At 40.2% G+C, this 27850-nt stretch overlaps 1 protein-coding gene across 1 annotated transcript in view; it reads left to right on the top strand.

Moving 5' to 3' along the window:
• Positions 1–26453, top strand: part of ubl3 (ubiquitin like 3) — a 35421-nt gene extending 8968 nt beyond the window's left edge. Inside the window, exons 2-5 of the mRNA XM_004084408.4 lie at positions 19987–20095; positions 22086–22172; positions 22976–23053; positions 24964–26453. Coding sequence (XP_004084456.1) covers positions 19987–20095; positions 22086–22172; positions 22976–23053; positions 24964–25016 — 327 coding nt within the window. The 3' untranslated portion in view covers positions 25017–26453. The remainder of the gene's footprint in view (positions 1–19986; positions 20096–22085; positions 22173–22975; positions 23054–24963) is intronic.
• The last annotated feature ends 1397 nt before the right edge of the window (positions 26454–27850 follow it).

Below are 27850 nucleotides of genomic sequence, written 5' to 3'. Positions count from 1 at the left end.
GAGAGCGGATGTGTCTGCAGCCCACCGCTCCCCCAGGGGATGGTGTGAGACAACTAATGTAACTTGAACTTTAAGGATTACAATCTTGGTTTCAAAAAATAAGAAAGATCTTTTAAACTTACACAAAATGAGCAATACATCCATGTTATGGTAAAATAAAAGAACACGTGAAATTTTTGTCGACTGTGTCGTTCATGGTGTTAAGCAAACTTTGCACTAAATTAGAAGGTAAAAGAAATGTGCTAAGAAAAGAAAAAACCCACAAAAAATATTGATTGCATTATATACTTTGATGTTTTATTTTGAAATTTTCTTCTTGTGAGTGTAACAAAAATTGAATCTTTTTTGTTAAGATGAAAGAATACTGAAATGGAAAAGTGTTTTCTTGTAAGTTCATTGTTCCGTGGTTGTCTGTGAGTGTGTTGGTGTGTGTGCTCGTGCCTTTTACACAGCAGTAATAGAGGATGAACACAGGCCGATGTTTGTCTAGGTCCATAAAGGAGCCTTTCAGCTGCACTGCAAACAATTTCCAGCAAAGAAGACATTTCTATTAAAGTTTTGCTTTGCCTGCGCACAACGTGTGTCTCTGTATGTGTGTTTGTTTGCGTCAGAGTGTTTAGCCAGCACGATCCCTCCATCTCCTTCTAATAGATTTTCAAACAGGCTGCCACTTTTAATTCAGTGCCTAAATCTTTCCCTGTGTTCAAGTGTCCTTTTCTTGACACGGCCAGACAGACAATTTACAGTGAGAATTAAAGGGTCACGACTTAAACTCTGCAGGTCCCAGTCAGGGCAAACGTGAGCTGCAGTCATGGAAAGGTCAAGCCTCATTGACTGGATGTTCAAACAGAATCCACTGGCCTTTGGCCCTTCCCCAAAATGACTCTGAACTAGACTTGTCCACCACTGGAGGTTTGTCAGTAAGAAAGTTTTCTTGTAATTTGACGAGCTTTTAGACAATAAACCAATGTACCTTTTTTATGGCTCATTAATGCAATACACAAGACTATACAATTATGTAAAAAAAATACTAGACAAAAACCTCAATTGCATAATACAACCAGTAGTATTTTTATGTGATTTGATTGATAATGAGGCTCTTGAAATTTGGAATCAATTGTTGCTCATAGTAAGAGTTCAGGAGTGTTTTTAATTTAGTTTATTCCTTAAAGGAAATTACTCAATTTTAATAGATTTATTATTGATAGGTTTTCCCAGTTTAGTGCACAAATCCTCTTTTTGTGGAAAATGCTGCTCAAACACATAAACCATTCCTGAATAAATGTCAAACATGTTCAGAAACGAACATGTTGGACCAGGAAGATTTTCTGCAGACTTGGAAGATTCACTGAAGCTATTTTAAATGTTAAACCAAAACCAGGACTAAATGGCTTCAAGACCCTAAAGAAATGGGGTTAATGCTAATTCTACATGCACTATCAAATAAAACACAGTACAGAACAATCCTAGTTGTAGATATTGATATTTACTCTTTACACTTTATCTCCAACTGACAGTCGAGGTCATTTCAATGCACCATATAATGAAAAAAATGTATTTCAATGAGGCATCTTAATGATATTTCACTGATTCCAGTGAAGAACTTGAGAGGCTTGGAAGAGGAAAAGTCCCTGGAACAGGAAGAAGCCTGAAGCAGAACCAGACTCCATAAGGGAAACCATCTGCCATGACCGGCTGAGGTCAAAGAGGACGAGAAGACAGACAAACACTGGAACGGCTGTTATAAAAAGGGAGAAAGAGACACTTTCAGGACTTTAACAATACATTCATGGAGGATGAGGAAAAACACCCACTGCATTTCTTTGGCAGTCAAGGCTTACAGCAGTGAAAGCAAAGACATGGTTCTGGGTCATCCAGGCAAACTTTAATTTTACGTTCAAGCGAAAGCTTTTATGAGATTTCAAAATAAATCAACCACAACTGAAAGGATGCAGTGAGACACTGCAGTATGACCCCATCTCAATATTTCTTCATCTTTTTTCCCTGAACAAATGGTTAGTGGCTTAAAACCTTAAAGAAAAAAAAGGGTTTTCTAAGAAACCCAGCCTGTCTCATTTTTCCAAAGAAATAATTGGGCACGTCACTTAGTCTTGTCTAGCGGGTTGATACCTGTGAGAGGACATTCCACTGAGGTTTTTAGGGTCTTGCCACATTTTACACACCACTTTCAATTCAGAAGTAGATTCCAAATCAGTTGGATCTTGAAGAAATATTCTCTCTCTCATTAGGGATGCACTACAGACTTGTTTGAATTTGGGATCCTTTGTATAACATTTTACCATTTATTGACAAAGCCTTGCGTTTGAAAGGCAAATTGTCTGAAAAGTGTTACATCAAGACCCACAGGACCCTTTTTTAGAGGTTCAGTGGCTCCTGAACCATCCATTCAACGAAACTCAAGAGATTGTTCGAGTTTATGATAAAGTAATTGCCCCGCAAGTGCTTTACTATAACTTTTTTCCAATCAAGGCTCAGTCTCTCTGTTTTTGGTTCTTTTGCTTTCCTACATAGACTTGCTTTCTGCTTTCTGCACTACAAACAGTGGTGAGTCAGCCTCTGCAGGGAAAGTGAACAGACTCCACATTTATCGTTAGCGCAGTGTTTCTGGTCTTTGAGCTTCCTCACAGATGCGACAGTACATGTCTGTGGTGACCATATTTGTTGACCAGAAAGAGTCAGACTTACTGCTACTTACTGTAAACCCCAGAACCGCACAGCCCCCCCCCCCCCCCCCCCCACACACACACACACATGGGCATTTCAGCAGACTAGATCATTAAAACGTCCTTGCATCCTTTTATTTTCTCATTTTTACACAGATATGATTTGGGAAATTCTCCAATAAGAACTAGATGATGCGGTCCAATGAGAGTTAGAGTTAAAACATGGATGTGCATGTGTGTGTGTTAGACAGTAGGGAACATGGAAGGAGGGTATATTTGGCCTTCATGCTGTCTTACACAAATTTGTCATTGAATGTTTTAGTGCTGCGGAGCATTCTTGATGATACATATCTCTAATGACCCCAGCAGGAGTTGTGTGTCTTGTGTGCTCTTCCTTGTATTGTGTAGCTGTAATGAAGCAGTGAACCTTGGACTAGAATGATTAAGAAGTTTTCAACTCTTGTTTTTTCTTGTAAAGAGGAACGGTTGTTTCCTGATGGGAAGCAACAGAACTTTGGTTTTTACACACAGTAGTAAAAAAAGAAGCCCTGACCTTTTAGTTTTGATGCAAATTTATGAAAGGAGGCCTCTTTATACCTAGAATGATTTGTCTATATTCAGTTTGGAGCTGGCTTTGAGTCGAATTTAAGGCTACTTCTTTGGAAAGCGTGGACAGCCGTGGGTGAGTAATACTGGCACTTTTTGGGTTGGTGTAGCGGACTTCCATCTTCTATCTCACTTTTGGCCACCCAGGAAGCTGATCTTGGTACAGTTACCACACTGCCATGCTTGCTGGAACAATGAGTGTTCAAAAGAACATTGGTTTGATTCATTTAGATTTGTATGGTGTCTATGGTTCAGTTACTCTCTGTTCTTGACTCTATTGCCTGGAGGGGCCATGGTGCATAGATAGATTGGTCTATGGCATTTCATCACTGCCATAAAGTGAAAGGGCGTAAAGACAACTGAGCGGGCGTATTCAGGAACTGAGTGAGGAACCTTACAACCGCGCAGGCGCAATTCTACCCGAGCAAGCCCTTATTTTACAACTGCACGCCTGCAATCCTAACTGAGCCGTGATCCCGCGCGGTCAATTCTCCTTTGGGCCCTCCCCAGGGTTTGTGCTCCGTGTTAAGGGGGGCGTTTTTGTCACTTAGGGGCAGTAACCTTTCTGGTTGATCTGATTTGCCAAAATTTGCTGGTCAAATTCGGTGAGGCAGCGGGACTTTCATTTTTCAGAGCAGGGGTGGCTAAGAACATCTCTTGAGCTGCATGCGATTCTCTGCCTTTTATCATATTTTCTATATACAGTACTTTCACAACCATAAGGTGAAAGTCTTACATTTTCTTCAAAATGTACGGAGCGGCCCTAATGTGTTGCTGTGTGAGAGGACCTATGAGAGAACAGCATGAGACAGTAGGGAGAGAGGTGGGGATGTGAAAGAAGACCCCCCCTCGCCCCCCAGCGCTTGCTTTAATTTGCGCGCAGTGGGGCGTTTCTGTCACTTGGGGGGCGGTATTCAGGGGTGTGTTTGTCACTTGGGGGCAGTAACTGTTCTGGTTGATCTGATTGGCTGAAATTTGCTGGTCAAATCCGGCGAGGCAGCGGGGAGGGACTTTCTTTTAGAGGCTTTAGAAAAGAAACGGCGGCTGTAACGTGGATTAAAACGGTAACAAATGCAGTGATTTTCACATGAGAAAAACTTACAGCACAGAAAAACCTGCTGCACTTTCTTACCTTGGTCTTGGGTCTTTGGTTAATGTTTTAATCCATGTTACATCCGCCGTTTTTTTCTATGAAAGCCTCTAACACTAACAGGGGGGGCGAACAAGTTTGACACAAAGAGCTGAAATTTTTAACTGTGATAGTCAAAGACCCACACCATGCACTGACCTGCCAGACATACACACACACACACACACACACACAATTAAAGCCATATTATTTCCCAAAACACACTCCTCTCCTTACAATACAACAGCACTGGATTGAACTGCGCCGTTTCAGTAATGGAGTTTTTTTTTTGTTTTTTGTTTGACGTTAACAAATACCGGTAAAACATGCATGCTGGTGTGTGTTTTAAAAAGGCAGCGAGCGCAAAACTGAGTTGGTTGTGGTTTATTTTTTATTTTTTCAGTCATCAATCAGCATCCAAAAATCCATCAAAGTCCTCCTCTTCTGTATCTGGAATGAAGCTGGACTACATTTCTATCAAACACGCCAGCTTCCTTTTCCTCATCGTCAGAGTCCGTCTCGTTGCTGTGCTGCTTTAAAGAACAGTGCAAGCAGACGCGTCAGGCCAAGCTTTAGTCCTACAGTCCAAAAGTGTGGCGTAACTCGCCCGACGCTGCCTCCCAGTAAAAGGAGCAGAAGATGGACAGCTTTTCATTGCAGCCAGCTTGCTGCATGTCTGCATTCACAGCTTGAAGCGAACAATTCTGATGAAAAGGCAAAAAAAAAGATTTTTTTCTTTAGAAATGCATTTGTAGTTCACTCTTTGTGTTAATACAAAATTATTGAGATACTTGCTGACACATTTGAACATTTATCAGAAGAGTTGTTGAGGAGGCCGGAAGTCTGAATCTGTGAAGATCTTTCTAACTTAACCGAACCACAGCTGCTATATTCCTCCCATGTTCCTCCGCTTAGCTGATAGATTGCAGTTTAAACTGTGCTTCATAGTCGTGTCTCTTCGCATTTCCAGGGTTTCCAAAACGAAGTTATTCTGCATTATGCACATATCTGCACCTTTGTACTGGGGGCGAGGGGTCTTCTTTCCCGTCCTCTCCTCTCTCCCTACTGTCTCATGCTGTTCTCTCATAGGTCCTCTTTACCGAAGTCACACAATAACACATTAGAGCTGCTCTGTACATGTAGGAGACAATGTAAGACTTTCACCTTATGGTTGTGAAAGTACTGTATATAGAAAATATGATAAAAGGCAGAGAGTCGCATGCAGCCCAAGAGCCGCCTGTTAGCCACCCCTGCTCTGAAAAATGAAAGTCCCGCCCCGCTGCCTCGCCAAATTTGACCAGCAGATTTTGGCCAATCAGATCAACCAGAAAGGTTTCTGCTCCCAAGTGACGAACACATCCCTGAATACCGGCGCCCAAGTGACAAAAACGCCCCCTTAACACTGAGCGTAAATCCTGGTGAGGGCGCAAAGAGGTACTGACCATGCAGGATCCCCGCTCAGTTAGGATTGCAGGCGTGCAGTTGTAAAATACGGGGTCGCTCGGTTAGAAATGCGCCTGCGCGGTTGAGAGGTTCCTCACTCAGTTTCTGAATACGCCCGCTCAGTTTTCTTTACGCTCGTTCACTTTATGGCAGAGATGAAATGCCATAGTGGTCGCCCTCTGATTGGAAGATCGCAGGTTCAATTCCGCCATTGTCCGCCTACTTGCAAAGTGTCCTTGAGCAAGACACTGAGCTTCACATTGCTCCTGGTGGTTATGGGCTGGCACCAGTGTGAGTGGGACTGTTACTGTAAAGCGCTTCGTGATGTAAAGCGCTATAAATATATGTATACAAGTATGCGTCATTTACCATTAATACTATTTGTGTACTAATCATCTAAGAGCATTTTTTTATGATAATCATATGAAACACATAACCCATTTTGATTATGGTTTGAAAATTGGTAGAACTGCCTTTTTGTGGCAAACTCTACATATTTTTGTTATCGTGTTGTAGATCCTGCTTGTCCCAGCTTCTCCTCTTCGTGTTTTCACATCTTCTTGTTTCAAAACTCCTGTTGTTACTTGGGTAACTAGTTGGCAACATTATCTAGCTTTTAAGGCCATCTTTTTTCTGTTTAGTCTGCTGTACAAAGCTAAAAAAATGTGCAAGTATTATGTTTTGTATGCTACTGACAGACAAATGGAGCCTATTCCAGCTACTGTTGGGCAGAGGTGGGGTTCAACCTCAGTAGTTGCCAGACAATACAGAGCGGATTTGAACTTGCCTGCTATAACTCTCTCGATCTCGGTCATACACTTTCATGCACACACGGATTTACACAAGCTCGGTCAGGAGAGATGGGACTACAGGCCAGAGCTCTTCTCTAAAGGAGAGAAAGAAATACAACGTTGTGAATTTAACTGCTGTCTTGCAGCCATTCCCCCTCACCGAGGTCTCGTTTCTGTCTCACATGTCACATCAGCTTTTTATTAAATTACATCTCTGTTTGTATTTTTTTTCAAAGATAATGTTGTCATTTTTCCCCCCCATTTTTTTTTAAATGTTGTCATTTTTAATTTGTTCCAATTCATCTCTCAGATGCATGTTCAGAAATTTACTAGAGGGGAAAAGCTGCGGCCTGGATTCGACAATTTGAAAGGTTAAGAATCAGGCTAATCCAGCGGGGCATTGACTGCACACTGCTGGGATCCATCGAGGAAAGAGGACGATGGGCTCCACAGAGAGAATGAAAGGAGGAAGAGGGGGTGGAGAGACAGGTGAGAGCAGAGGTCAACCCATGATCTGCGTGAAGGGGCTTTACACGACTGCTGGGCTTTTAAACAGCGGGGGACAGGAAAACACGGAGGGGGAGGAAGTCACATTGCTGAGACGCCCTGTGACGGAAGAGGAGGGGAGGAGAGCGCAGACAGGACTGCTGCAGAGCAAATGGCGGGATGATGGAGGTGAAGGACAGGAGGCTCTTTCTAAAGTGCCAGCATCAGCATTCGTCAGCCCTCTTTGTGGTCCCTTCACAATGGCAGTATGCTGACATGTTGTATGTTTGGCCTTTGGGTTTGTGGATTTGCAGCTGGTTTTCCAGTCATGTGTCAGCGGACAGATTACCAGAGACTTTTGAGCTTAGTAGAAAACAAAATTGACTGTCGGTTCAGACCGATGGTCCTTGTCGAACATAAATAAAACTGCAAACGGATCTTCAGCTGTCCTCAATGGCTTTGTGAAATCAACACTTTGACTTGTTAATAACACCAGGCATTTGATGTGCATTCAAGAATGCGCTAAATGCAGGTTCTTCAATGCATGTTTAGCCCATGATGTTCACACTGGACAGGCAGGGAGGGCCTTTTTCCTATTTCTCCTAAATTTCTTGGTGCAAAAAGTCAAAGCGGTGCAAATCTCATGAATCTTGCACCAGACTTTTTATTTCACAGCTCTATTGCAATATATGAAAGACTTGGTGTCATCATTCCAGCTGGGCATGAACTACAATTATTCATTCTCCTCCATGATCAATTTTCAACTGGTTGGCACTTCCGTGAAGTAAAAGGGGAGCTATCCATACTTCCTTACCAAATCGGAGTACCTGATTTGTCAAAGTTGGACCTGGCTTAAATCCACCATGCATTCAATGGTCACGCGTTTAGTACATAGAGCCTGAAAATGGTCGTAAAAACATGTATAGCTACATGTTGATGGGAGAGTTTTGAACGCAGGACCATGAAATACACATTTACGAGCATTTACACAGACTTTTCATTGGAACTGGCTGCTTGAACGCGCTTTGTGAAAGACAATGTGAATGTAGAGTAGCATGAGAATTATTTCTGTTATCGTTTGATAAATACCTTAATTAGCTGAATACAAGGGCTGCACGATTTTTTGGGGACAGTTTGTCCCTCTGTCCCACTCAGGGACAATGCATGAATCGCACTGTACCAAGCAGAGGCATGGAGAACTGAATGATAAATAAAATAATCAAGAATAGAAGAGAGAAAGAGAGGAGAAGTAGATGAGAGTAGAGGATAGAACCCCAGTGCACCATACTTTCCCCAGCTTCTGGTAAGGGTTAAGCTTTGGGTTTAGGTCAGGTCTAGGGTGGATAGAGGGGAGTCTTGTGACTAGTCTGTGGGTACGGTCGTGGATAGATTGTAGTGCAGGCGGGACTTGGAGGTCCCTTGAAAATATTCGTGTGGTTGCAATTGGATCAGATCATCCCTTGAAAGTGTGTGTGGTGCAAGAGTCAGGTCGGGTTAGCTCGAAGATGGGTTAAGATGGAGGCAGGATCTGGAGCAGCCTACTAGCAACAAATTGTTATTGTTATTAAACATTTTAATCACAAGTTAAATATTCTTTGATTACTAGCTAGTCTGGCAATAAGCCTGTCTAAAGAGGAATGTTTTAAGCCTAACTTTGAATGTAATTTCAGTATCTTTAAAGTAGTTTGTTGGTGCACTTTGGCAACAAAATATAGTTTTTTAAATATATGCAGAACTTTGAAGGGTGAGGTGACTCTGTGTGGTTTCACAGTAAAACAAAAAGCAGAAGCTTGTTTAAAAAAATATGAACTAAAGGAACTGTATCATAGAAATCCTTCTGGGCTCCAGATTTGCCCTCTTACTGACTTCTTTGTTCGACTGGAAGCTGTGCTTTCAATTGCTGGTTCACACCATGTATGTTTACACTCTGCCAGCAATGATCAACAATCACAGCTCTTTTTTTTTTTTTAATTATTGGCCCCTTGCTGTTTCATTTTTTTCTTTTTGTCTTGAAAACTGACTGGGGAAGAGGGGCAGACGGTCTAGACGCTAAGAGGGATGAGAGGGGAATCGATTGACGCATACAAGAGCAATTTCACGTCTCAGTCCCCAGGCTCAAAAACAGAGCCTCAGCAGTCATTCAGCGGCTGCACACAAAGGTTTGTGTTTGTGCAGATGTAAAGTGCTATTTAGTCTGTGGGAGATTAAAAGAACTTAAAGCATTGTTCACTGTCAGCGTCCCTTTTTTCTTGCTTCTTTTTTTTTTTCTTACTCCTTTGAGTTTCCCTTCTGTACTCTTTCTTCTCCTTTCCTACCTTTGCCCTTGAGGCACGCCTCCAAAAGTGTCAGCGTTTCTTCTGTCCTCCTATAGAATCACTTTTCACCATTGCCTTCATGCTGTCTATACAGTCAGCAGTTTAGTTATGTTTTCTGTACTTCAAGTTTTTTGTTTGTTGTTGTCCTTTATGGCATTTGTAATGCTTTAAAAACACAAATGAACAATGTGCAACATCCTTCCTGTAGATGTAGTTTGTCTCACATCCTGTACTATAAACCAATAGGTGGTAGCTTGCAGGGGGTGTTTAACCTATTGACTGCATATGACAACTGGACTGAGTGAGTGTGATGTCGCCCATAGAAAATGGCTTACTTCCAGCTCCAATCAAATGAAGTCAATTCAGTCGCCATTTATTTGCGATACGGACACCGCCATTTTGGAGCCAGATGATGTCAGTAAGCAGCTTCTTGGAGTACTTTTTTATCTGGAAGACGAGAGGTGAAGGGGTCACTACGTCTAGTTCTCAGTCAATAGTTTAATCTTGCAGCCTACGCACTGGCTGCTGTTTTTTTACTTTTGTTTTGACCCGAAGAAAAAAACAAATCCCCAATGTTTACCAATTTTTAGAAAGTATACTTTGCTTTATTTTGAGTTGGCATATACACTAAATTACCAAAAGTATTCGCTCACCTGGCTTTACTCACATATGAACTAAAGTGCCATCCCATTCCTGACCCATAGAGTTCAATATGACGTCGGTCCACATTTTGCAGTTATTACAGCTTCAAGTCTTCTGGGAAGGCTGTCCACATGGTAGCAAACACATCATACGTGTTTGCAACTTACATTATCTTTACAAATATTTCCAATATTAAAGTATCTCCATCCCTCCCTCAACCAAAAAACCCGTAGCACCTGAATGGGTCAATCGCTATATGACTGCATGTGACTAAGGCTATAATGGGGACTGATTTATTAACCACAGCATGTCAGACATCTCTATGATTAGTGGCGATATCTTTCCTTTCTTGTAATCACTGATGGGCTTTTACTGGTTGACCTCTTACATCACCCGGATCAGCAATTGGCAAGCCATTTAGCTGGTGGCAAACCGGCATTCAATCACGCAGGACAGCTTTATGGCTGTACTTTTTTTCTTGTAGCTATTCTCTTTTGCATGGATCACTTATAATTTATTCTATCATTGCTGAACTTTTCAAGGTTTTAGTCAGACTAAAACAAAAAAAAGTTTTGATGGTAGGTAAACATTATCTGCTACCTAGTCAGTGTGTTGAAAGAGCGTAATCTATGGTACTTCAGGTGAGGTGTCTGCATGTCTAAGAAAGAAAAAAAAATCCTGTTTGCGCTCCTTAAAAAATCCTGACAAATGTATAATCCAGCACATATATAATTGAAGGTGAGGCAGGAAAAAGCTTTTTGGGGAAACTCGCCTAAATCACACAGGAAGCGGCATTTGGATGGCGCGATTAAAACCACCTGAGAGTTTCAAATAGGAATGCAGTTTTGGATGTGAGTGTAAGTCAAGCAAAGAAGGTATTTTAATTTGGGGAAGACATCTGGGACGAGATGTGAGGATGCTTGCATGAAACAGGAAGAGCTTTACCCGTCTGTGGAGATTTGGAGGAGCAGCTGATGGATTAAAACGTTGTTTGCTTTTTAGAAACTGGGAGGGAATGGTGAAGGGAGAGGACAGAGAGCAGAGCTGCCAGGTAGAGAACAAGACAAAGTGCTGGAAACAGCAACGATTCTTTGAAGAAAAAAGGAAAGAAGGGTAGCAGAATGGGTTCCTGCTATAATGAGGATGTCCTATCAAAGCACGCGTCTTTTTGAATAATCGTCTGGAGAGACGGGCTTGGAGAAAGATAAGGAGGCATGATGGGGCAGCAGACAAATGGGACTCATGACAAACTGAAAAGAGCAGCTTAGAGCAGGGGAGCACTTTTTTGTTTTTTAAAGTCATTGTCTTTCAAAGCTGAGAAATGTTGCCTCACCCCTCATGTCTGTATGCACAGCACTGTCTGGAAATGGAAAGGGCTCCGCTCACATCTGCAATTCTAAGAACTGTTTTCAAGACCGAGAAACTTAAAGAAGACCTCCAAGTGTCAGATTCTTTTCTTTGAGGACAATTCAACAAAAAAAAAAGAAACAAGTTACCAGTGAAACTGCCTTTCGTTCATGAGCTGCCCTCGCTCTAGGAAGAAAAGGTAAATGCACCTGAAACACCTCTGATCATAGTCTGAGCTGTTAGCTCCCACCGTCTACATTAACGCATTTTTTCTTTAATGATTAGTGACTCCTACTAGATCCAACAGGAAACCTGTTTATGGTTTACGGTTATGGAACTCCAGATGAGTCAAAATTTATTAAAGAAATAAAGAAAAACGACATGTATTTAAATTTGTATTAGCTAGGGGTGTAACGATGCGCTAAAATCTCAATTCAGTTCGATTCAGAATTTCATAGGGCTCAGTTTGGTACATTTCCGTTCGGTACTGCTGTTTAACAAATCTGCCTGATATGAACTGCTATTTTATGCACTATTATTTTACTGTTATTTATTGTGTGTGTTTATGTGTGTTTTGCTGCCAGACACCTGAATTTCTCCCTTGAGAGATGAATAAAGTTTCTATCTATCTATTTTCGGTATTTCTTCTGTACAAAAACTAAGACAGAAAAAAATTACTTACAAAATGCATGTATTGGTTTTACATGACAATAAATAAAGTTGACCTATGTGGCTGATCTGCTTAATAAAATAAGAAAAACTATAAGCTGCCAGGAACCAAAAACTTTGAATAATTAACACTGGCCTGAAAAAAAACATTTCAACTTGCACATTTTCTTTCTTGCAGACCCGATATTTACAGTCGGGTGATGCCGTTTAAAGTTCGTTAACAGATTAGATGTGATACCTCTGGAATACGCAATCTTTGCGTGACAATGTCAACACACAGCATTCAACTTATCCACTTGTCTTTTCCCTTCATGGATGCTGACAACAAAGCCGAAGTTTTCCCACACAGGAGAGTGTAAGGAGATGGGGGGGTGGGGGGTGGGGTCCTCTTCTCTGGCCTCGCGTCTGCATTAGCCACATGTTGACATGCTTACTATCCGTCACCTAATAGCGTCTCGGAGGAAACTCACAGCCAACATTAGTTAATACTGTGGCGACCTGGGGGTTAGCCCCGCCTATAGCCACTAAGACTCATGGGAAGTGTGAAATCTTGTGTGTTGAATCGTTCACCATCAAAAATAAATGAATAAAATAAAATCCTTCGCCATCCCTGAGAGAGCTATGAAGAGAAGTGAGGTTCATGTTGTTACGCTGTTAGTGTGTGTTCTTAATAAATGGATTTTAATGCTGGAAAGGTAATTGAGTAATCTATTACTCTGTCTACTCTCTCTCGGAGACTGTTTGAGGGTATGTGGAGTATGGGGCAAGGACAGTCAGTGCAGCTAGTTCATTAGCAGCTCGGTTCTTGTTTTCCCCACGAGTGACAAAGCAGCTGGGTCATTACAATGCATATGCAGCAAAAAAAAGAAAAAACGTACCGAAACGGTACAGAAGTGAACCGAACCGAAACTGCCGTACCGATACGGTTTGGTTCAACTAGGTGTATCATTACACCCCTAGTATTAGCACTATGACGCTAAGTGGGAAGTACCTGCTCTTTATTTTTTCTATTTAAGTGATGGGTATAAAATAAAAATATAAAACTATTAAACATGTTTTTAAATGTATCAATCAAAACACTTTGTAACTACAAAGATATATAGATATGCATAGAAAACAGCCATTGCTAAAACAGAAAAATGAGTAAAAGTAAGAAAACTTTGAAAAAGAAATTACTTTGGCTAAAAGCCTTCTAAAATTTGGTATCAATAATCAAATTTCTGAAGCAGAAAATAAAACATTTCCCAATAGAGAAATTTAAAAAATTGGTAAAGTAAGTATCCGTTAACTTGCAAATTTCTCATTGTTTTCTGAATTATGATCTTTATGGAGTGCCGTATTTTCTAAATTTGCCATTGTGTTGCCTTTGTCTTGTTCACTATTAACATATTTTCTCATGGAAACGTTGAAACAGAAAGAACTTTCAGGAAAAACAAGACAAAGTGGCACAGATGACTAACCAGTGGTTAGTACAGGTGCCACCATGGCAACCAGCAGAGCATGACTGCAGACATATCCAGCTGAGTTGGACTAGACCTTGGTCAATCTCGCTGCGTGGCTGGAGTTTTCTCGCTGCCTGCGGGTATTAGGCCAAAAAGAACAGCTTGTTCCAGTAGAAAAAGGCTGTCAAGCAGGAGCTACGTCATCGTCTGGCACCTGAAGGAAAGATTCTCACTCTTCCAGTTTGTTTGCACCTAGAGCACGAACACTGGTTGTGAAACATCTGACTTTTATGAGCCTTCACTTCTTATCATGTTGCTTTACTGTCAATGCATGACTAAAATCATTGTTTTGTAACTCTTTATTTTCCATATTTCTCCATGATTGTTTTATACTTCCTTTGGAAATGATTAATAATCTGTGACGTAGGCCGGAACAAATAAAAACAAGCTGGCCATTATAGATACATAACACCTAAATAGTGTAGGTTAATAATAAGCAAAGTTCTTCTGGGTCAAGGTCCTCCTGCTACACATTTGCTGCAGTGGAAATGTTTGTTACAACCCTCAAAAGTCTGAAGTGCGAGAGCCAAGCAGTCATAAATGACAGCAGAGGCAACTCTAGGATATTATTTTGAAAAAGGGCAAGTTTTTGGTATAGTTTGAGTCATTTTTTATGTGATTCTGCCTTAATATTGTATTTTAAATGTAGTTTTTTTATTGTTCGAAGTGAGGCTTTTCTGTGCATTTCAAGGTCAGGATAGTTTTACTTTGGAATCTCAAAATGTCTTATAAATGAACCTGCATTACAGGAAATAAGGATAGGCCTGATGAAGTACAGTTAAAAGCTGAAAAAAACTCCAAAATGTGAGACGTCCGCGCAGGCAGAGACTCTGACACTACAAGTCCTTGCCTCAGGCTTTGTTTGTCAGCCACCGTTGTCCAACTGCATTACGTGTGCTTGTCCACTTAGGAAAGGAAAACATAAATAGAGACACGTCAGATGTGGAGAAGAGTCAGACGTTCGAGATATGCGGCGAGCTGATTGGAGAAAGCAATGTTGCTTTTGCTGACGGAGTCGATGCAGAAAAATCCCACTTTAATGTATTTCTGATTAAAGAAAAGACAATGAACACTCAACTCACTTTTATACGGCAGTAGGGAACACAGACTACTTGAGATCATCATTCATTTGCTCAACTCCTAAAAAATCAGCTTTTTAATTTAAATTAAATATCAAATAAATTTAGAAAACGCACTGATTCTAATGGGATTTCTTCTGATTTTGTGTTACTGGATTGTTTGGTTTAGATCCCAACATTCTTCAGATTTTATGGACAAGCTAAAATCCTGTGAGCTGCTGCATTCTGCTGCCACGCTTTGAAGAAACTACAGTCTTACTAATAGCCCACCTTCTTCTCCTTAACTCATTCACACAGTCAGGACTCCGCTCTGAATGGAGGGCCTGCCCTTATTGCACAGACCACATATAAACCTGCTCTAATATATCCCCACAGGAAGACTTCCCACTCTGTAATTTGTTGACTGCTGCTGAGGGTCTAAAGAGCAGCAGTGGTCCTTAATGCACTTGCAAAGACTTGCGCGCGTCGACGCGCACACCGATCCACACACTGTTGCCTCGAGAAAGTGCTTGAGAGCTGCACTCAGGATGGAATAATTATAGATAGCATTGAATTTCCTGCTTCCCTCTGTCTGCAAACAGTCCTTAGCCAAGCGGGCGTTTGCCTGCTCCACATGTTTACAGCAGACTGGCAGCAGCAGGGTCACTTTATTGTTCCACGTCTGAGTGTTTGCAGTGGAAGCTGGAAAATCCACACCAGCACGAGTAACGTGCTTTTTATTTCAATTCTAGGTTCATACAGCAAACACTGATGTTTTTCCTTATATCTGCATTCATGTGACAGAATGAATGCACTTCTCTGATCTGCTCTGAAACTTCATTACCGGCTTCCACCAATGAGATTCAAGGAAGAATCGCCCTCAGGGAGAGGGGGGAGGACATGACAATGAATATTAGGGAATATTTTTAGAGTGAAGTGAGGAAAAAGGAGGAGAAACTGAAAGAGAACAAGCGTTACCATCATAAGGTCACAAGAGCAGATTCTTGTTTTATAGAGTTTTTGCCTTTTCAAAATAAAACTGTAACATAATCTCCTAATTGGCCTCCAGACAAACTTGAGTTTCTAAGATATGTGTAAAAGAAGAAAAACAATAGACAGATAGTTGACCTCAAAATTCTCTTGTTATTGTGGCCTTGTGCGTCTGTCTAGTGTATGCTGCACAAACATGGAGAGGAGTGACGGAGTGAAAGCAGACAGTGAGTGAAGGGATGCTGACACTGCAGCAGGAAGGAGGAAGACAGCGGTAGGCTGTGCTACGACAGGGGTGTTGATGGGGTGGGGGGTGGATCAAGCTAACCAGTAGGTGTTATTGGGTTAAGCCACCCACGAGTCGTGCCCCGTCTCCATGGTGACACCATGGTAACAACCAGGTGTTTCTATTAGGAAGGCTGTCTTTATGTAAAACAGCTCCTTCTGGGTGTATTCAGACAAGCTAATGGGTAAAGATGCAGACGCTGGCATTCCGGAAACTTCTGCTCTCGGTTTGGTTGAACATGTTCTTCAGAAACATGAAGAAATAGCCTCTTGCTTGTCTCATTTTCATAGTAGTGCTCACCTTGTTTGTGCGTCTTTACCAGGGATGCAACTATTGACTTTCTCCACAGTTCAGTTTAAATCTCAATTTCTGGGTCACAATTTTGAATCCGCTTAATATGATTTATGCTTTCCAAAACAACAACCAAAAATCTTTTTATTTGCCAAAAACGCTGGTAACAATGATGAAAGAACCCTTCAGTTGGCTTTTCTAAGCCTGGTGTAAGGTAATAAAACATTAAATACTGAATCCTTCTTAAATTTAGCACATATTGTGTCTGACACTTTCAGTTTATACAAACGTCGGGGTGCAACTACTGTATTTTTCGTAAAAAAAAAAAAAAATTATTATTTTTATCTTCAGAAGACAGTCAACTCTTAAATGATCGTCACAAAATGCTCATGTCAAAAGATTTGAACTTCGTGAAGTCGATGTCATATTCGCTAATAAAAAAGTAGTGATTGTGGCGCTACAGAGTCCCACACTGTATAGCTTTTTAGTAGTTAGGGAGTAGGTTGGGAATTCGGACATAGCCTGGAACTTGTTTGTAAAACGCTACACGTTAGCTATGTTAGAAGCGTTAGCGTATTAACAATACCTGTAACCCACAACCTTGTTGACAAGATGTAAAAAACAGACTAATAACACTAAAACAAATGTCACTGTGACATTGTTATGTATTACTTGTTAGTAACATAAAACACAGTCCGACACAGTTACATGTTAACCATATCAGCGTATTACAGTAAAACCCAACCTTCTTTGCAACTCAAAGAAAATGCTTTGACATCAGTTAACACAACTATAATTAATCTATACTCATAAGGCACTTTGGATTAAATAGGCTGTAATTTTTGAAAGAAACGGAGGCTTTTAAGTGTGGAAAATTTGATGTTCGCTTTCCCCAGGATTCGGTTCAATGGTGTAACCCAGTGATCCGCAACCTTTTTAACGCCGCAGACCGGTGTGACGTCATACAAAGTTTTCACGGACCGGTCTTTAAGATGTCGCGAACGATTATTATAGCAATGCTACGATGAAGGAGGAACAGAGACATGACAAAACCAACTCTGAACTTTTATTTTGTAAGGCATGTCACAGTAATGTTATCATCCTCTCCCCTTCCCACACTCATGGTGCAAAAAAGAAGTACTGTCTATTAAATGTAGCGTTCTTTTTTTTGGAAGTCGAAGGCTCCTCTTCTGTCTCGTGGCTTCTAAAGACGTTTGTTTTATACTCATTTTGCTAGCTCCTGGTTTTAATTTAGCGGTAATCTATCACGTGACCGAGAAGAGCGCCTTGGCCTGCCTCAAGAGTGACATAGACGGATGGATCAGAGAATAGGGCAATTTTTCAAAATAAAACATCTTTCAGTTTCCGAAATAAATAAAACTGAAGTAATGTAAGTTATTACACCGGTACCGGTCCGCGGCCGGGGTTGAGGAACGCTGGTGTAACGTACGGTTCGGTTTTAAACCGAGAATAGTGGCGTCCCTAATAGTTAGCTGTCCGTCGACCTGCAGGTTTATCCTGGACAGCTTTCAGTTCCAGGTGGACTGTGTTAAATGCAAAGCTTTAATCATACATGCGGTGAAAAAATAGCTTAAAAAAAAAGTAGCAACAGACGGCCGTCTTTAAGGATGGGGTTGGCGCTTTCATTAAAACCGCAGATTTACTTCCAACAGCTGTTGAAGCTTCTGAGTCTGTAAGCTGTCATAGATCAGTTCAGCAAATTATTTCCCTTTAACACAAGTGTGACCTTGTGTTAACACACTAAATTATGTGAGAATTTCCCAAATTGTTAAGGATAACTTCTGTTAAATTACCTTTTTGCAATTGTTTCCCTTTTTTTTTTTTAACACATAAGGCTTTGAAATACTAAAGTTTACAGAAAAATATTTAGGCAGAATGTGTTATGAAATGAGGGGAAACATAGACTTGTGTGCACAGTTGACTTTGCAGGGTGACCAGTTACCTCAACTTGGCAGACTTTCCAATGTTTATATTTACTGTTTGTGTCAGTGCTTAGACCAAAAGCTAGTATTTTTAGACTTAAATGCGTGTATACCTTGAGCATGCCCGCGTGTGTGTATTACTCGTACGTGCTTAAATCTATAAGCTGATTTGGCAACGTGTTTACAGAGATCTCTGTTTCAATCCGTCGGTGTTAGCCCTGTTACATCACTCCAGCCGGCTCTGTGCACGAGTGTTTGCATATGATTTCTGCTCGCACACGCGCGTGCACGCTGCACCGCACTGCAGTTTCGCCTCTGGTGGGGCAAGAGAGCGTGGAGTCGAGGGCTGACAGACGTTCGGCGCAAGGAACCACGCTTGCAACAGTGACACACATGGTGGTGCCATGAGCGCTCCGCAGGCCAGACACTCTAACGCAGTGAGCAAACACACACTTCCCACTGCTGCGCTGACTCTTTGAAGGCATATTGTGACACTGTTATACACAAATCACACGCCTCTTTCATGAGTCTGAAGCGTGAACTACCATACGTCACTGTCTGAAGACCACTGGTCTGCTGAACCTGACTTGGCGACTGGTAATAGTAAAAACTACCATGACTTCCTCTCACTATGTTCTCACGTGCCACAAAAATCCTTTATCACTGAGATACATGTTACTGTGGCAACAGCTCCATCAGCTTCTCGTCTGCTTTTCCACCCTTTACCACCCTCAGCAGTAAATTCAACCTCCCCCCATTTTAAAACTTAAAGGCCTGTTCACACCGGGACGAATTTCGCCGGCGATTTTCGCCGACGTTTAACGCCTCGTGACTAAACAAAGGGCACCAATGAGACTGTGCACACCGACGCGAAAAAACGCCACGCGTTAAAGCGTCAAAAAAAAAAAACGCCTCGGGTTCGTTTTTTTTTTTCGACGCGTCGCGTCGAAATCTACTCGACCAATGAGAATGGCGCTTTTGCTCACGTGTCTGGACCTTCTGAAGTTACAGTAAAACACAACTTGGGGGCGCTCAAACACAAAACTGCCTTGCTGAGCACACATACCAGCGAAGAAGATAGACGCCAAGTAGCGTCTACACAGCCGCGAAGCAATAATGACGGACATTCTAAAATATCCCCGAACCAAGCACCAGTTGGAGCTACTGGTGCTTGAAATATTCATGTTTTCTTTGTTTGATTCTGACAAGCGTGTAAATACTTGCTCTCTTCTTCTGAGTGAAAAGCGACTTTAAGAAGCGTAAAGTTGCGCAGCGCCACCTTGTGTACAGGAGTATTTCTGTTTTACATTAAGCGCCATCTAATGTCAGGGAATGAAATTGCATGTTCACTCCACTCATCGTCAGCGAAAATCGCCTGGGTGTGAACACAAAAAATGTGGCGAAAAACGCTGGCGAATAACGCCTGGCGAATATTCGTCCCGGTGTGTACGGGCCTTAAGGTTGTAGGATTTTACCATAAATCTGCAAGAAACACATTTGAAGAATGTGTCACCAGCATGTTGTTGCTGGTTCTGATGGAAAACGGACCTTTCATGAAAAAAAAGTAGTTGTTTTAGTTTGAAAGAATTTAAGAAGAAAAAGTCAGCCTTTATCATCATCATCATCATATCTGAACTTGGTTAGTTAAAGCTTGTTCCCGTCATCCTGCTAAAAACGTTGTGCTGTGCCTCTCATGGATTTGTTTGCTGTGTTCCCAACCGTTCTCTTTTTTATTTTTTTTCATGTTTTAACACAAACAAAAAAGGATAATTCTCTTCATTTGTTCTTTTTTTGTGTTTTGCAGATAAACCTGCGGCTTATTTTAGTCAGTGGAAAGACAAAAGAGTTTGTCTTCTCTCCCAACGACTCGGCAGCGGACATCGCCAAGCATGTTTATGACAACTGGCCAATGGGTAAGCAGCTTTTCATGGTTGCGCATGTTGAAGAAAATACTAATCTTAGCCTCTAAAAGGTGTATGCGTAGTAAGGCAGGGTTTGAAAAAAATTAGTTCATCATTAGCATGAATAAAACTGATGGGGATTCATAAAAACAAATAAATTGACTTTCTTTTGAGTAATTTTTGTGATTTTACTGTTTAATTTCAAATATCTGCGTATAAAAAAAATCCTGTTTGTTTATTTTATATCATAAGTTATGAGAAACTGTTTGTTTATTACCAAATCAAATTGATTTTGAATGGAAAATTAAAAAAAAGACATAAAAAAGTTATCCAAATGTGATTTTACGAATGAAAATCAAATTGATTTAGTATTTGGCAATCCAGTCCAGCCAAACAAGTGTAATTAGTGTAAATGAGTATTAAAAAACTATGAAATAATGAGATGTAGCAGTATAATGAGTAGTATAAATTAGAATTAATGGGTATAAATGAATTTTGATTAGAATAAGAGTGAAATTCATTTATTTAATTGTTAATTTGAATGTACTGCAGTGCACATTTTATGGATTTGAAAGGTTTTTGAAGTTTTTGCAAAGCCACATACAGTGGGGCAAAAAGGTATTCAGTCAGCCACCAATTGTACAAGTTTTCCCACTTAAAATGATGAAAGAGGCCTGTAATTTTTATCATAGGTAAGCCTCAACAATGAGAGACAAAAAGAGAAAAGAAATCCAGCAATGTCTACATTTTTAAAGAATGTATTTGTAAATGATTGTGGAAAATAAATATTTGCTCAATAGCAACAGTTTAACTAAGTACTTTGTTATGGGTTACAGGTCTGTGAGAGCCAGAAATCTTGCTTGTTTGTAGGTTACAAAATACTTATTTTCCAACATAATGTACAAATAAATTCTTTAAAAATCAGACGATGTGATTTTTTTTTTGTTTGTTTTTCCTCTCATTTTTGTCTCTAATAGTTGAGGTATACCTATGAGGAAAATAACAGGTCTTTCTCATCTTTTTAAGAGGAAGTACTTGCACAATTGGTGGCTGACTAAATACTTTTTTGCCCCACAGTATGTGCTGAAGATGCATGTTTGCATGTTTGTATGCAATCATCTCTGTCATGTATTTTATACTTATGCTGTGCATCCCTTCCAAGCTTTTAGGTGAGGTTTTTGCTCATACAAACATGATATGCATTACTGCGTCTGTTTTTAATTGTGTAACATGTGAATAGAAGTTTGGATCTTTGTTGTTTTGTATCCGAGGTGAACTCCTTTCAGCCTCATTATCACAACACGCAGGAATGTGAAATCTGTAATCCACCCACTCCCTGACTGATACTACAGCAGAGGCTCATCTAGTCTTTGACTCTGAACTAGCAGAGTTTTAAAGAAACTTCAAATGTAAGGAAAAGCTGAAGGTCACAGAAAAGGATTGAGATTCTCCTCGATAACAGGAGCTTTCTTTAAAAAAAAAAATTATGTTTAGCTTAGTGAGTTTTTTGGGAGCTTTTTGTGTTCCTCCCAGACAACAGATCTGAACCCCATGAGACCCGGAGCCGAAACTCCGTCAGCAACAACACCCTCAACGGAGCTGGAAACAAACATCTGGTGGCCAGACTGCTATGCACCTCCCTCCACTGTTTTCTCTCTAACCTTTATTTTCATCTTCAGCTCTTCCTGAGCCACACCTCATGTTCCTCCTTCGCCAAGGCCTGCAGGGCCTTTTACTGAAGTCTAAATACGCATTTAGGACATAAAAAAAGAAGTTTATAAGCTTCTGGGAAGACATTTTGACTATCATTACTTCTTCTGCTGTCACATTTTTTACATTCTTTTCCCCAAAAGCTCTTAAAAAAGCAACACTTACATTTTTAAAATAAATTTCATTTGAGACTTCCTTAAGTTTATAGAAAATAGATAATTAATTGGATCATTTTTTGGGGGGAAATAGACTTTAAACTTTCTCTTTATCTGTCCATGACATCTCTTTTCAGACTGGGAGATGGAGCAGGTCAGCAGTCCCAACATCCTGAGGCTGATCTACCAGGGACGTTTTCTACACGGCAATGTAACACTAGGAGGTGAGAAAATACAGTGGAAAAAGGCCTGTGTGCTCATAGACGCACGCACACATCGCAGCAGCGTGGCGCTGGAAACTTCTTTGCTGTCCTCATCTTTTTTCCTGAGCCGCAGAACAGAGGTACCTCAGTACTCCGGACAAGCCTGCTTTGACACGGGCAGGGAGGAGAGAGGAAATTCAGAAAAAGAGGAGAAAGGAAGAAAGAGGCTGGTCAGGAAAATTGAGGGAAAGACTGGCTTTGGAGTTAGACCACAGGAAAGACAAAAAAGAGACAGAAGGGAAGGGGGGGGGGTTGGCACACAGCTGACAAGTAAAAGTCTTGTTACATTTTATAAAGGCATTTCTTTTTTAAATAATCATCCCATTAGCGCCATCCCTTTGATAATTACTCTGTTTTTGGTGTAATGTGTCTGCAGAGTTGCATCAAAGCTTCATATAGTCAAGCAGCAGTAAAAATACAACAAATGGTGGTTATTACATTTTATACTGTCTTTTAATAAATGCCTTTTTGAATCTGCAATAAAAACTGTATTTCAATATTTACTAATACTTTTTAAACGTTTCCTATTTTTTTAAAATGGTTCAGAACAAACAAAAGGCCAAATTGCCTTAATAAGTGTCTTACACTTTTTCTTTAAGCTCAGCTACGTCCAACCTGTTCTGATCTCTGGAAATCTCTAAGAAATCCAAGGATCCTCCTCATGAATGACACTACATGGTTGGAACTGCTGAAGCAGACTAAAGCTGACCTTCTCTGCATTTTTTTTTGTTTTTTTGTTTTTGTTCTTGTTTCTCCAATACTAGCTCTCAAGCTGCCCCTCGGGAAGACCACAGTGATGCATTTAGTTGCCAGAGAGACTTTGCCTGAGCCAAATTCCCAAGGTAACCAGCTCTCGCTCTCCCTCCTGCTTCCTTTCAGAGGGCTTTTCTCATGCTGAAAAAGTTTAAATGTTCTGCTCCCAGCCATTATCTGTTTTCTACACATGGCTCCGGTTTAAGGAAGAGCCACTAGTTTGGATAATTGACTCCTTTAAGTGTATCCCCTAGGAGCAGTGGATTATGCAAAAGTATGGCCACGTACCAAAATATAGATGATTTTCTTTTCAGTGGTTGTTGTAATGCTTTTTCCACTGTAGCTTAGGCTTTAAAAATCACTGTATAGAAATCTGAGCTTATTTAGGCAAACATAAAGTGTATCTTTCACTATAAAAGCTTCTAATTAAAGATAAACAAAATGATCAAAGGTTAGTTTATTTGACTTGCATCTCTACGGTGGCCCTGAAGTGCAAATAAATCAATTAAAGACCACGAGGACAACTAAAAAAGCAAAGCCGTTAATAAAAATAACATTACATTTTAGGAATCAAAACATAATTCCAAAATATTAGACACAATACCAAAAAATTAAACAAAAAAAAGAAAGAAAATGTTTTAGGAAAGCAAAAGGAATATCAGAAATCAATATGAAAAGTTAAAAAATGAAACAAAGTAAGAATCTGGAAAAGGTAAGCCTCTTTGGACATCGCTGATTGGATGACAACGTTGATTCACCTTTTTAATCATCTGACAGACAATATTTCTTTAGACTTCTGGCAACAGTCACTCCAAAAGTTTGGTGATTGCTCCATCAAGTCTTAACCACAGTTCAGATCAAAGATCCTCTGCTTTCCTTTTTCTACAAAGATCAAACGTCCTCATCCAATCAGCGATGTCCAATGAGGCTTACCTTTTCCAGATTCTTACTTTGTTTCATTTTTTGACATTTCCGTATTCATTTCTGAAAATTACTTTTGTTTACTGAAATGTACACTTTTGGCTTCTGGAATTTTGTTTTGATTTTTAAAATGTAATGTTTTTTTATTTTATTATTATCATCTTTTTTGCTTTTTGACCTTTTTGTTGTGATCTTTCATGTGTTTTTGCATTGAGTGATTTGTTGATGTGATTTGGACTTCAGGGCAACCGTACATCTCTGTCAAAGCATTTCTTCCCAGTGTTTTATTTATGATGAAATGTTCATTAAAGCCTGGATTTTACAGTTAGATGAGATTCTTTTGTCGGATGGGTCCTCTGTCCTCTTCTGACAGAGGGTTCCAATGAAACAGATGTTGGGACGGTTCGGTGAGATCAGCTTTAGATAGATTTCTTCCTGCTTTTAAAATGACCAAAAAAAAATTAAAAAAGAATTGTTGTCATTCTTTCACTGAGGTTTACCATCTATTGGTGGACAATCACATGTAATTAAAGCTGACAAACAGTTTTGCTTCTAATGCATGCTTTGTCATCTGCTTGTACAGCATCAAAGCAATCATATTGTAATTTTAAGATCAGCATAGTGAATTTTTATCCAATTTCAGCACTTTTCATTATCTTTCTAAGTTGTAAAATGCATCAAAGGATGGCCCAAACCATGATACTCCAAACCATGATACTATCACCAAAAATGTTCCAAAAAAAAAAAAGAAGAGGACATTGTGTCTCTTATTTTAAACTGTAAAGTTTTTTTGTCCTTCTGGTGGGCCCTTTACTCACCTTGGTATTCTTTAGTGTGCTGCTGACGATCTTAAACAGATCTTACAGAGTCAGCTTGCAGATATTTGCCGTGTGCAGGATCAGGTAGCATTGTGTTTTGGAGCGACCTCATTTTACCGAGCAGGCAGGCAGGAAAGCTGCAGTTTTCTATTGCAGACTCTACTTAACAAGCAAAAATGTTTTAAATCCAAAGTCTGATCATGTTCTGCATGACTTTGGCTGTCGGATCATTGTTTTATCTGCACTGTTTTTGTGTCCAGGTCAAAGGAATAGGGAGAAGACGGGGGAGAGTAACTGCTGTGTCATCCTGTAATCTGCACACCTGCACTGCCAGCCGGCCCCCTGGCCCTCTCATTTGTTCACGCCGTTAATGTCCAGGAGCCGATCAGCCTGTCCCTTCTCCTAGAGCCTGTAGACGATGCCGATACGTGTACGGATGAACCCTCCACCACCCAACTGCACTCAGCCGATTTAAGAGCCTGGGAGCAGGAAATTGATTAACAATAGGGCAGATTCTTTAGTTGTTCTTAATTTGTTATTGTAACTCATAATTAGAGGAAGGAACTGGACTCGTGTGTGTTTTGTTTTTGTTCTATCTTCAGCCTTCTGCCAATTGCGAGCTCTCTCACACACACACACACACACACCTAGACACACACACACACACACGTCCAGCCATTCTCAGCTGGTCTGTTAAGACCCGCTCATCATTCTAGCTGGTTGCCATGTTTTTCTTCGCAGGGCTCAAGTTTATGACTGTGGCCTTGGCATCTTAAACAGACCGCTGACAATTTTAGCCACTAACACATACACCACAGCAGACAAGTTTAGGTAAACTCGCTCAGTTATGCAGCAATTTGCAGATGCGCCCGATCAGAGCACCCGGCCAAATCCCACAAACTCCTCCCCTTTTGTCCAACAAGACGCCGAAGAGACAAATGACCAGTGTTGGAGGTCGGTTTTTCTTTTTTTTGGGGATATTTTTTTGTGACTGTGTTTTTACAGTCCATGCAGTGTTGTGATTAAATGAAGCATGAACACATTACACAACCTTCAAGTCTTCTTGTGCTCCACTTTCAAGCAGTGTTGTGAAGGACTTCTCTCTTTCAGTGGAAATCAACTTTTCTTTTTTCTTTTTTTGTCTTAAAATTCTTTGTCTGAACCTGAATTCTGCATTAAAGAATCCATTTTGCACAAATGAAGCGAAGGCTCTTTCAGATTGATACAAATGTAAAAAGAGTTTGTTTTATTTTATGTTTCCCATGGAAGTAATGTTCCAAACTAAGGTAACATGTGTAGAATATATTTAATATGAATCTTATCTAGAACATGATGACTTTAGATCTTGGTGATATACATTATATTGGTGTTTAGTCTCTGATTGTGTATATGGTTGGCTTCTAGCCAGTTCACAGTCACTTGCTGGCAATGTCTTGTGCTTAACAGCAGCAGATCATCCCTAACTATTATCCGAATCATGAATTTGTATTTTTATTTCTTCTAAGCAGTTTGCTATTAATTTTTTCATTTGTTTATAATTTAATATAACCTTTTTTTTTTGCTTTAAATAATTGCTTTGTAACAGCACTAGGTCTTAAAAAATACTGTAATGATCAGGGTTTCAATCTGTACAGAGATAAACATTTTCAAAATGAGTGTAAATAGCACTAAAGCCCTCCACCCCCACTTCCCACTCTGGACTTCAGAATTGAAACACATCTGTAAACTAAATAAAAGTTATTGAAGTGCGCTTCCTTGTGACTTTGAATGCTAAAACACACATTGAAGGTTTGAAGTAAATGAACGGGATGATTAAAGACCCACTCCGATCGTCTTTTGATCTATTTCAAAAGGATTCCCAGTGGTCTTTTAATTATGATTATGCTCTTTTTAAGACAAATTTTAAAAACCTGTGTCATTTCCTACACAGTTTAGGGCAGTACTTCATCAGAGATTTGCCTCCGAGCTGTGGCCGGGACAATTGGCACGTAGCAATACCGCCCCTCTTTCCGTCACTGTTGCTAATAGCTCTGTGATTCGCTCTCCTGCTAGCTTGCAGCACCTCCCACCCTAAACCTAACACTACTGGTGCAACAAAAATGGCGAGCAATATCTGAGGTATCCAGTTATTTTCCTAATCGTATTTTCCTATTAAAGGCTCGAGAGGATTTGATTCAAAGTTACAGACAGAATAACTGGGACTACTTCGATGAAAATGCAAAACAATAATACTTCATAAATTCTTTTATTGATAGGTCCAAAGGAAATCTGAAGAATGTAATTATCTACCTTAAATAGTTCAGAACCAGAATATTAGAGTAACAGTGTTCTGGAATAGATTTGTCATTTATTCCCACTTCATAACCTAATGTCAGATTTATATTAACATAGGGTTCATGGTGTGATGAAGAAAATGTCACAGATTTTTCTCGTCTCAACAGCCAGTCTAGCAATCCACTATCGACTGCTATTTTTGCGATATTACTGTGAAAGACGAACTGAAGGCTGACAAATTGTTCATCAAATTTTCATTGAATCCTTGTTGTCTCCTATTGCGGTCTGTGTTTTTGCCTCCTGAGGTAGAAAGGATCAAATGTGAAACATTTCGTGTTTGCAGAACAAATCTTGACCGAAACTGACCACAACTTCTTATTGTTTCTTTAAGATGAAGTAAAAATAAAAAGACGATGTGTTACAACAGAGGTAAAACGTTTTCCCTGGGTCATAATCAGGTCTGCACACATTGCAGCTACTATTTTGGTCCATTCTTCCATGCAGATCTTCTTAAGAGCTGTTTTATCATTCATTTATTTATTTTTTTGGAGCTGTCAGACAACACAGACTTTTATCTACCTCCATAGATTTTCTGTTGAATTGAGGTCTGGTCTAGACCGCTCCAGAACCATGAAATACTTATTATGTAGCCACATCTTTGTTACCCAGGTGACGTGCTTGGGATCATTGTCATGCCAGAAAATCCAGTCATGCAAGATGTTTACACACTCATGCTTTAGTACGGACCAGCTCAGTGGCCTTGTGGATGAGGATTTCAATCCATAACAGTGTCAAAGAGGAACCTTTGCTAATAGCTTTAGGTCGTTGACCAGTAAATCTCTTCTGACTCAGCTGTTTGCTTATTGTAAGTTA

This window comes from Oryzias latipes, chromosome 14 (assembly GCF_002234675.1).
Source record: "Oryzias latipes chromosome 14, ASM223467v1".
Classification (NCBI taxonomy): domain Eukaryota; kingdom Metazoa; phylum Chordata; class Actinopteri; order Beloniformes; family Adrianichthyidae; genus Oryzias; species Oryzias latipes.
Note: the sequence above shows the minus strand (reverse complement) of the source record. Positions and strands in the feature narration are given on the sequence as shown.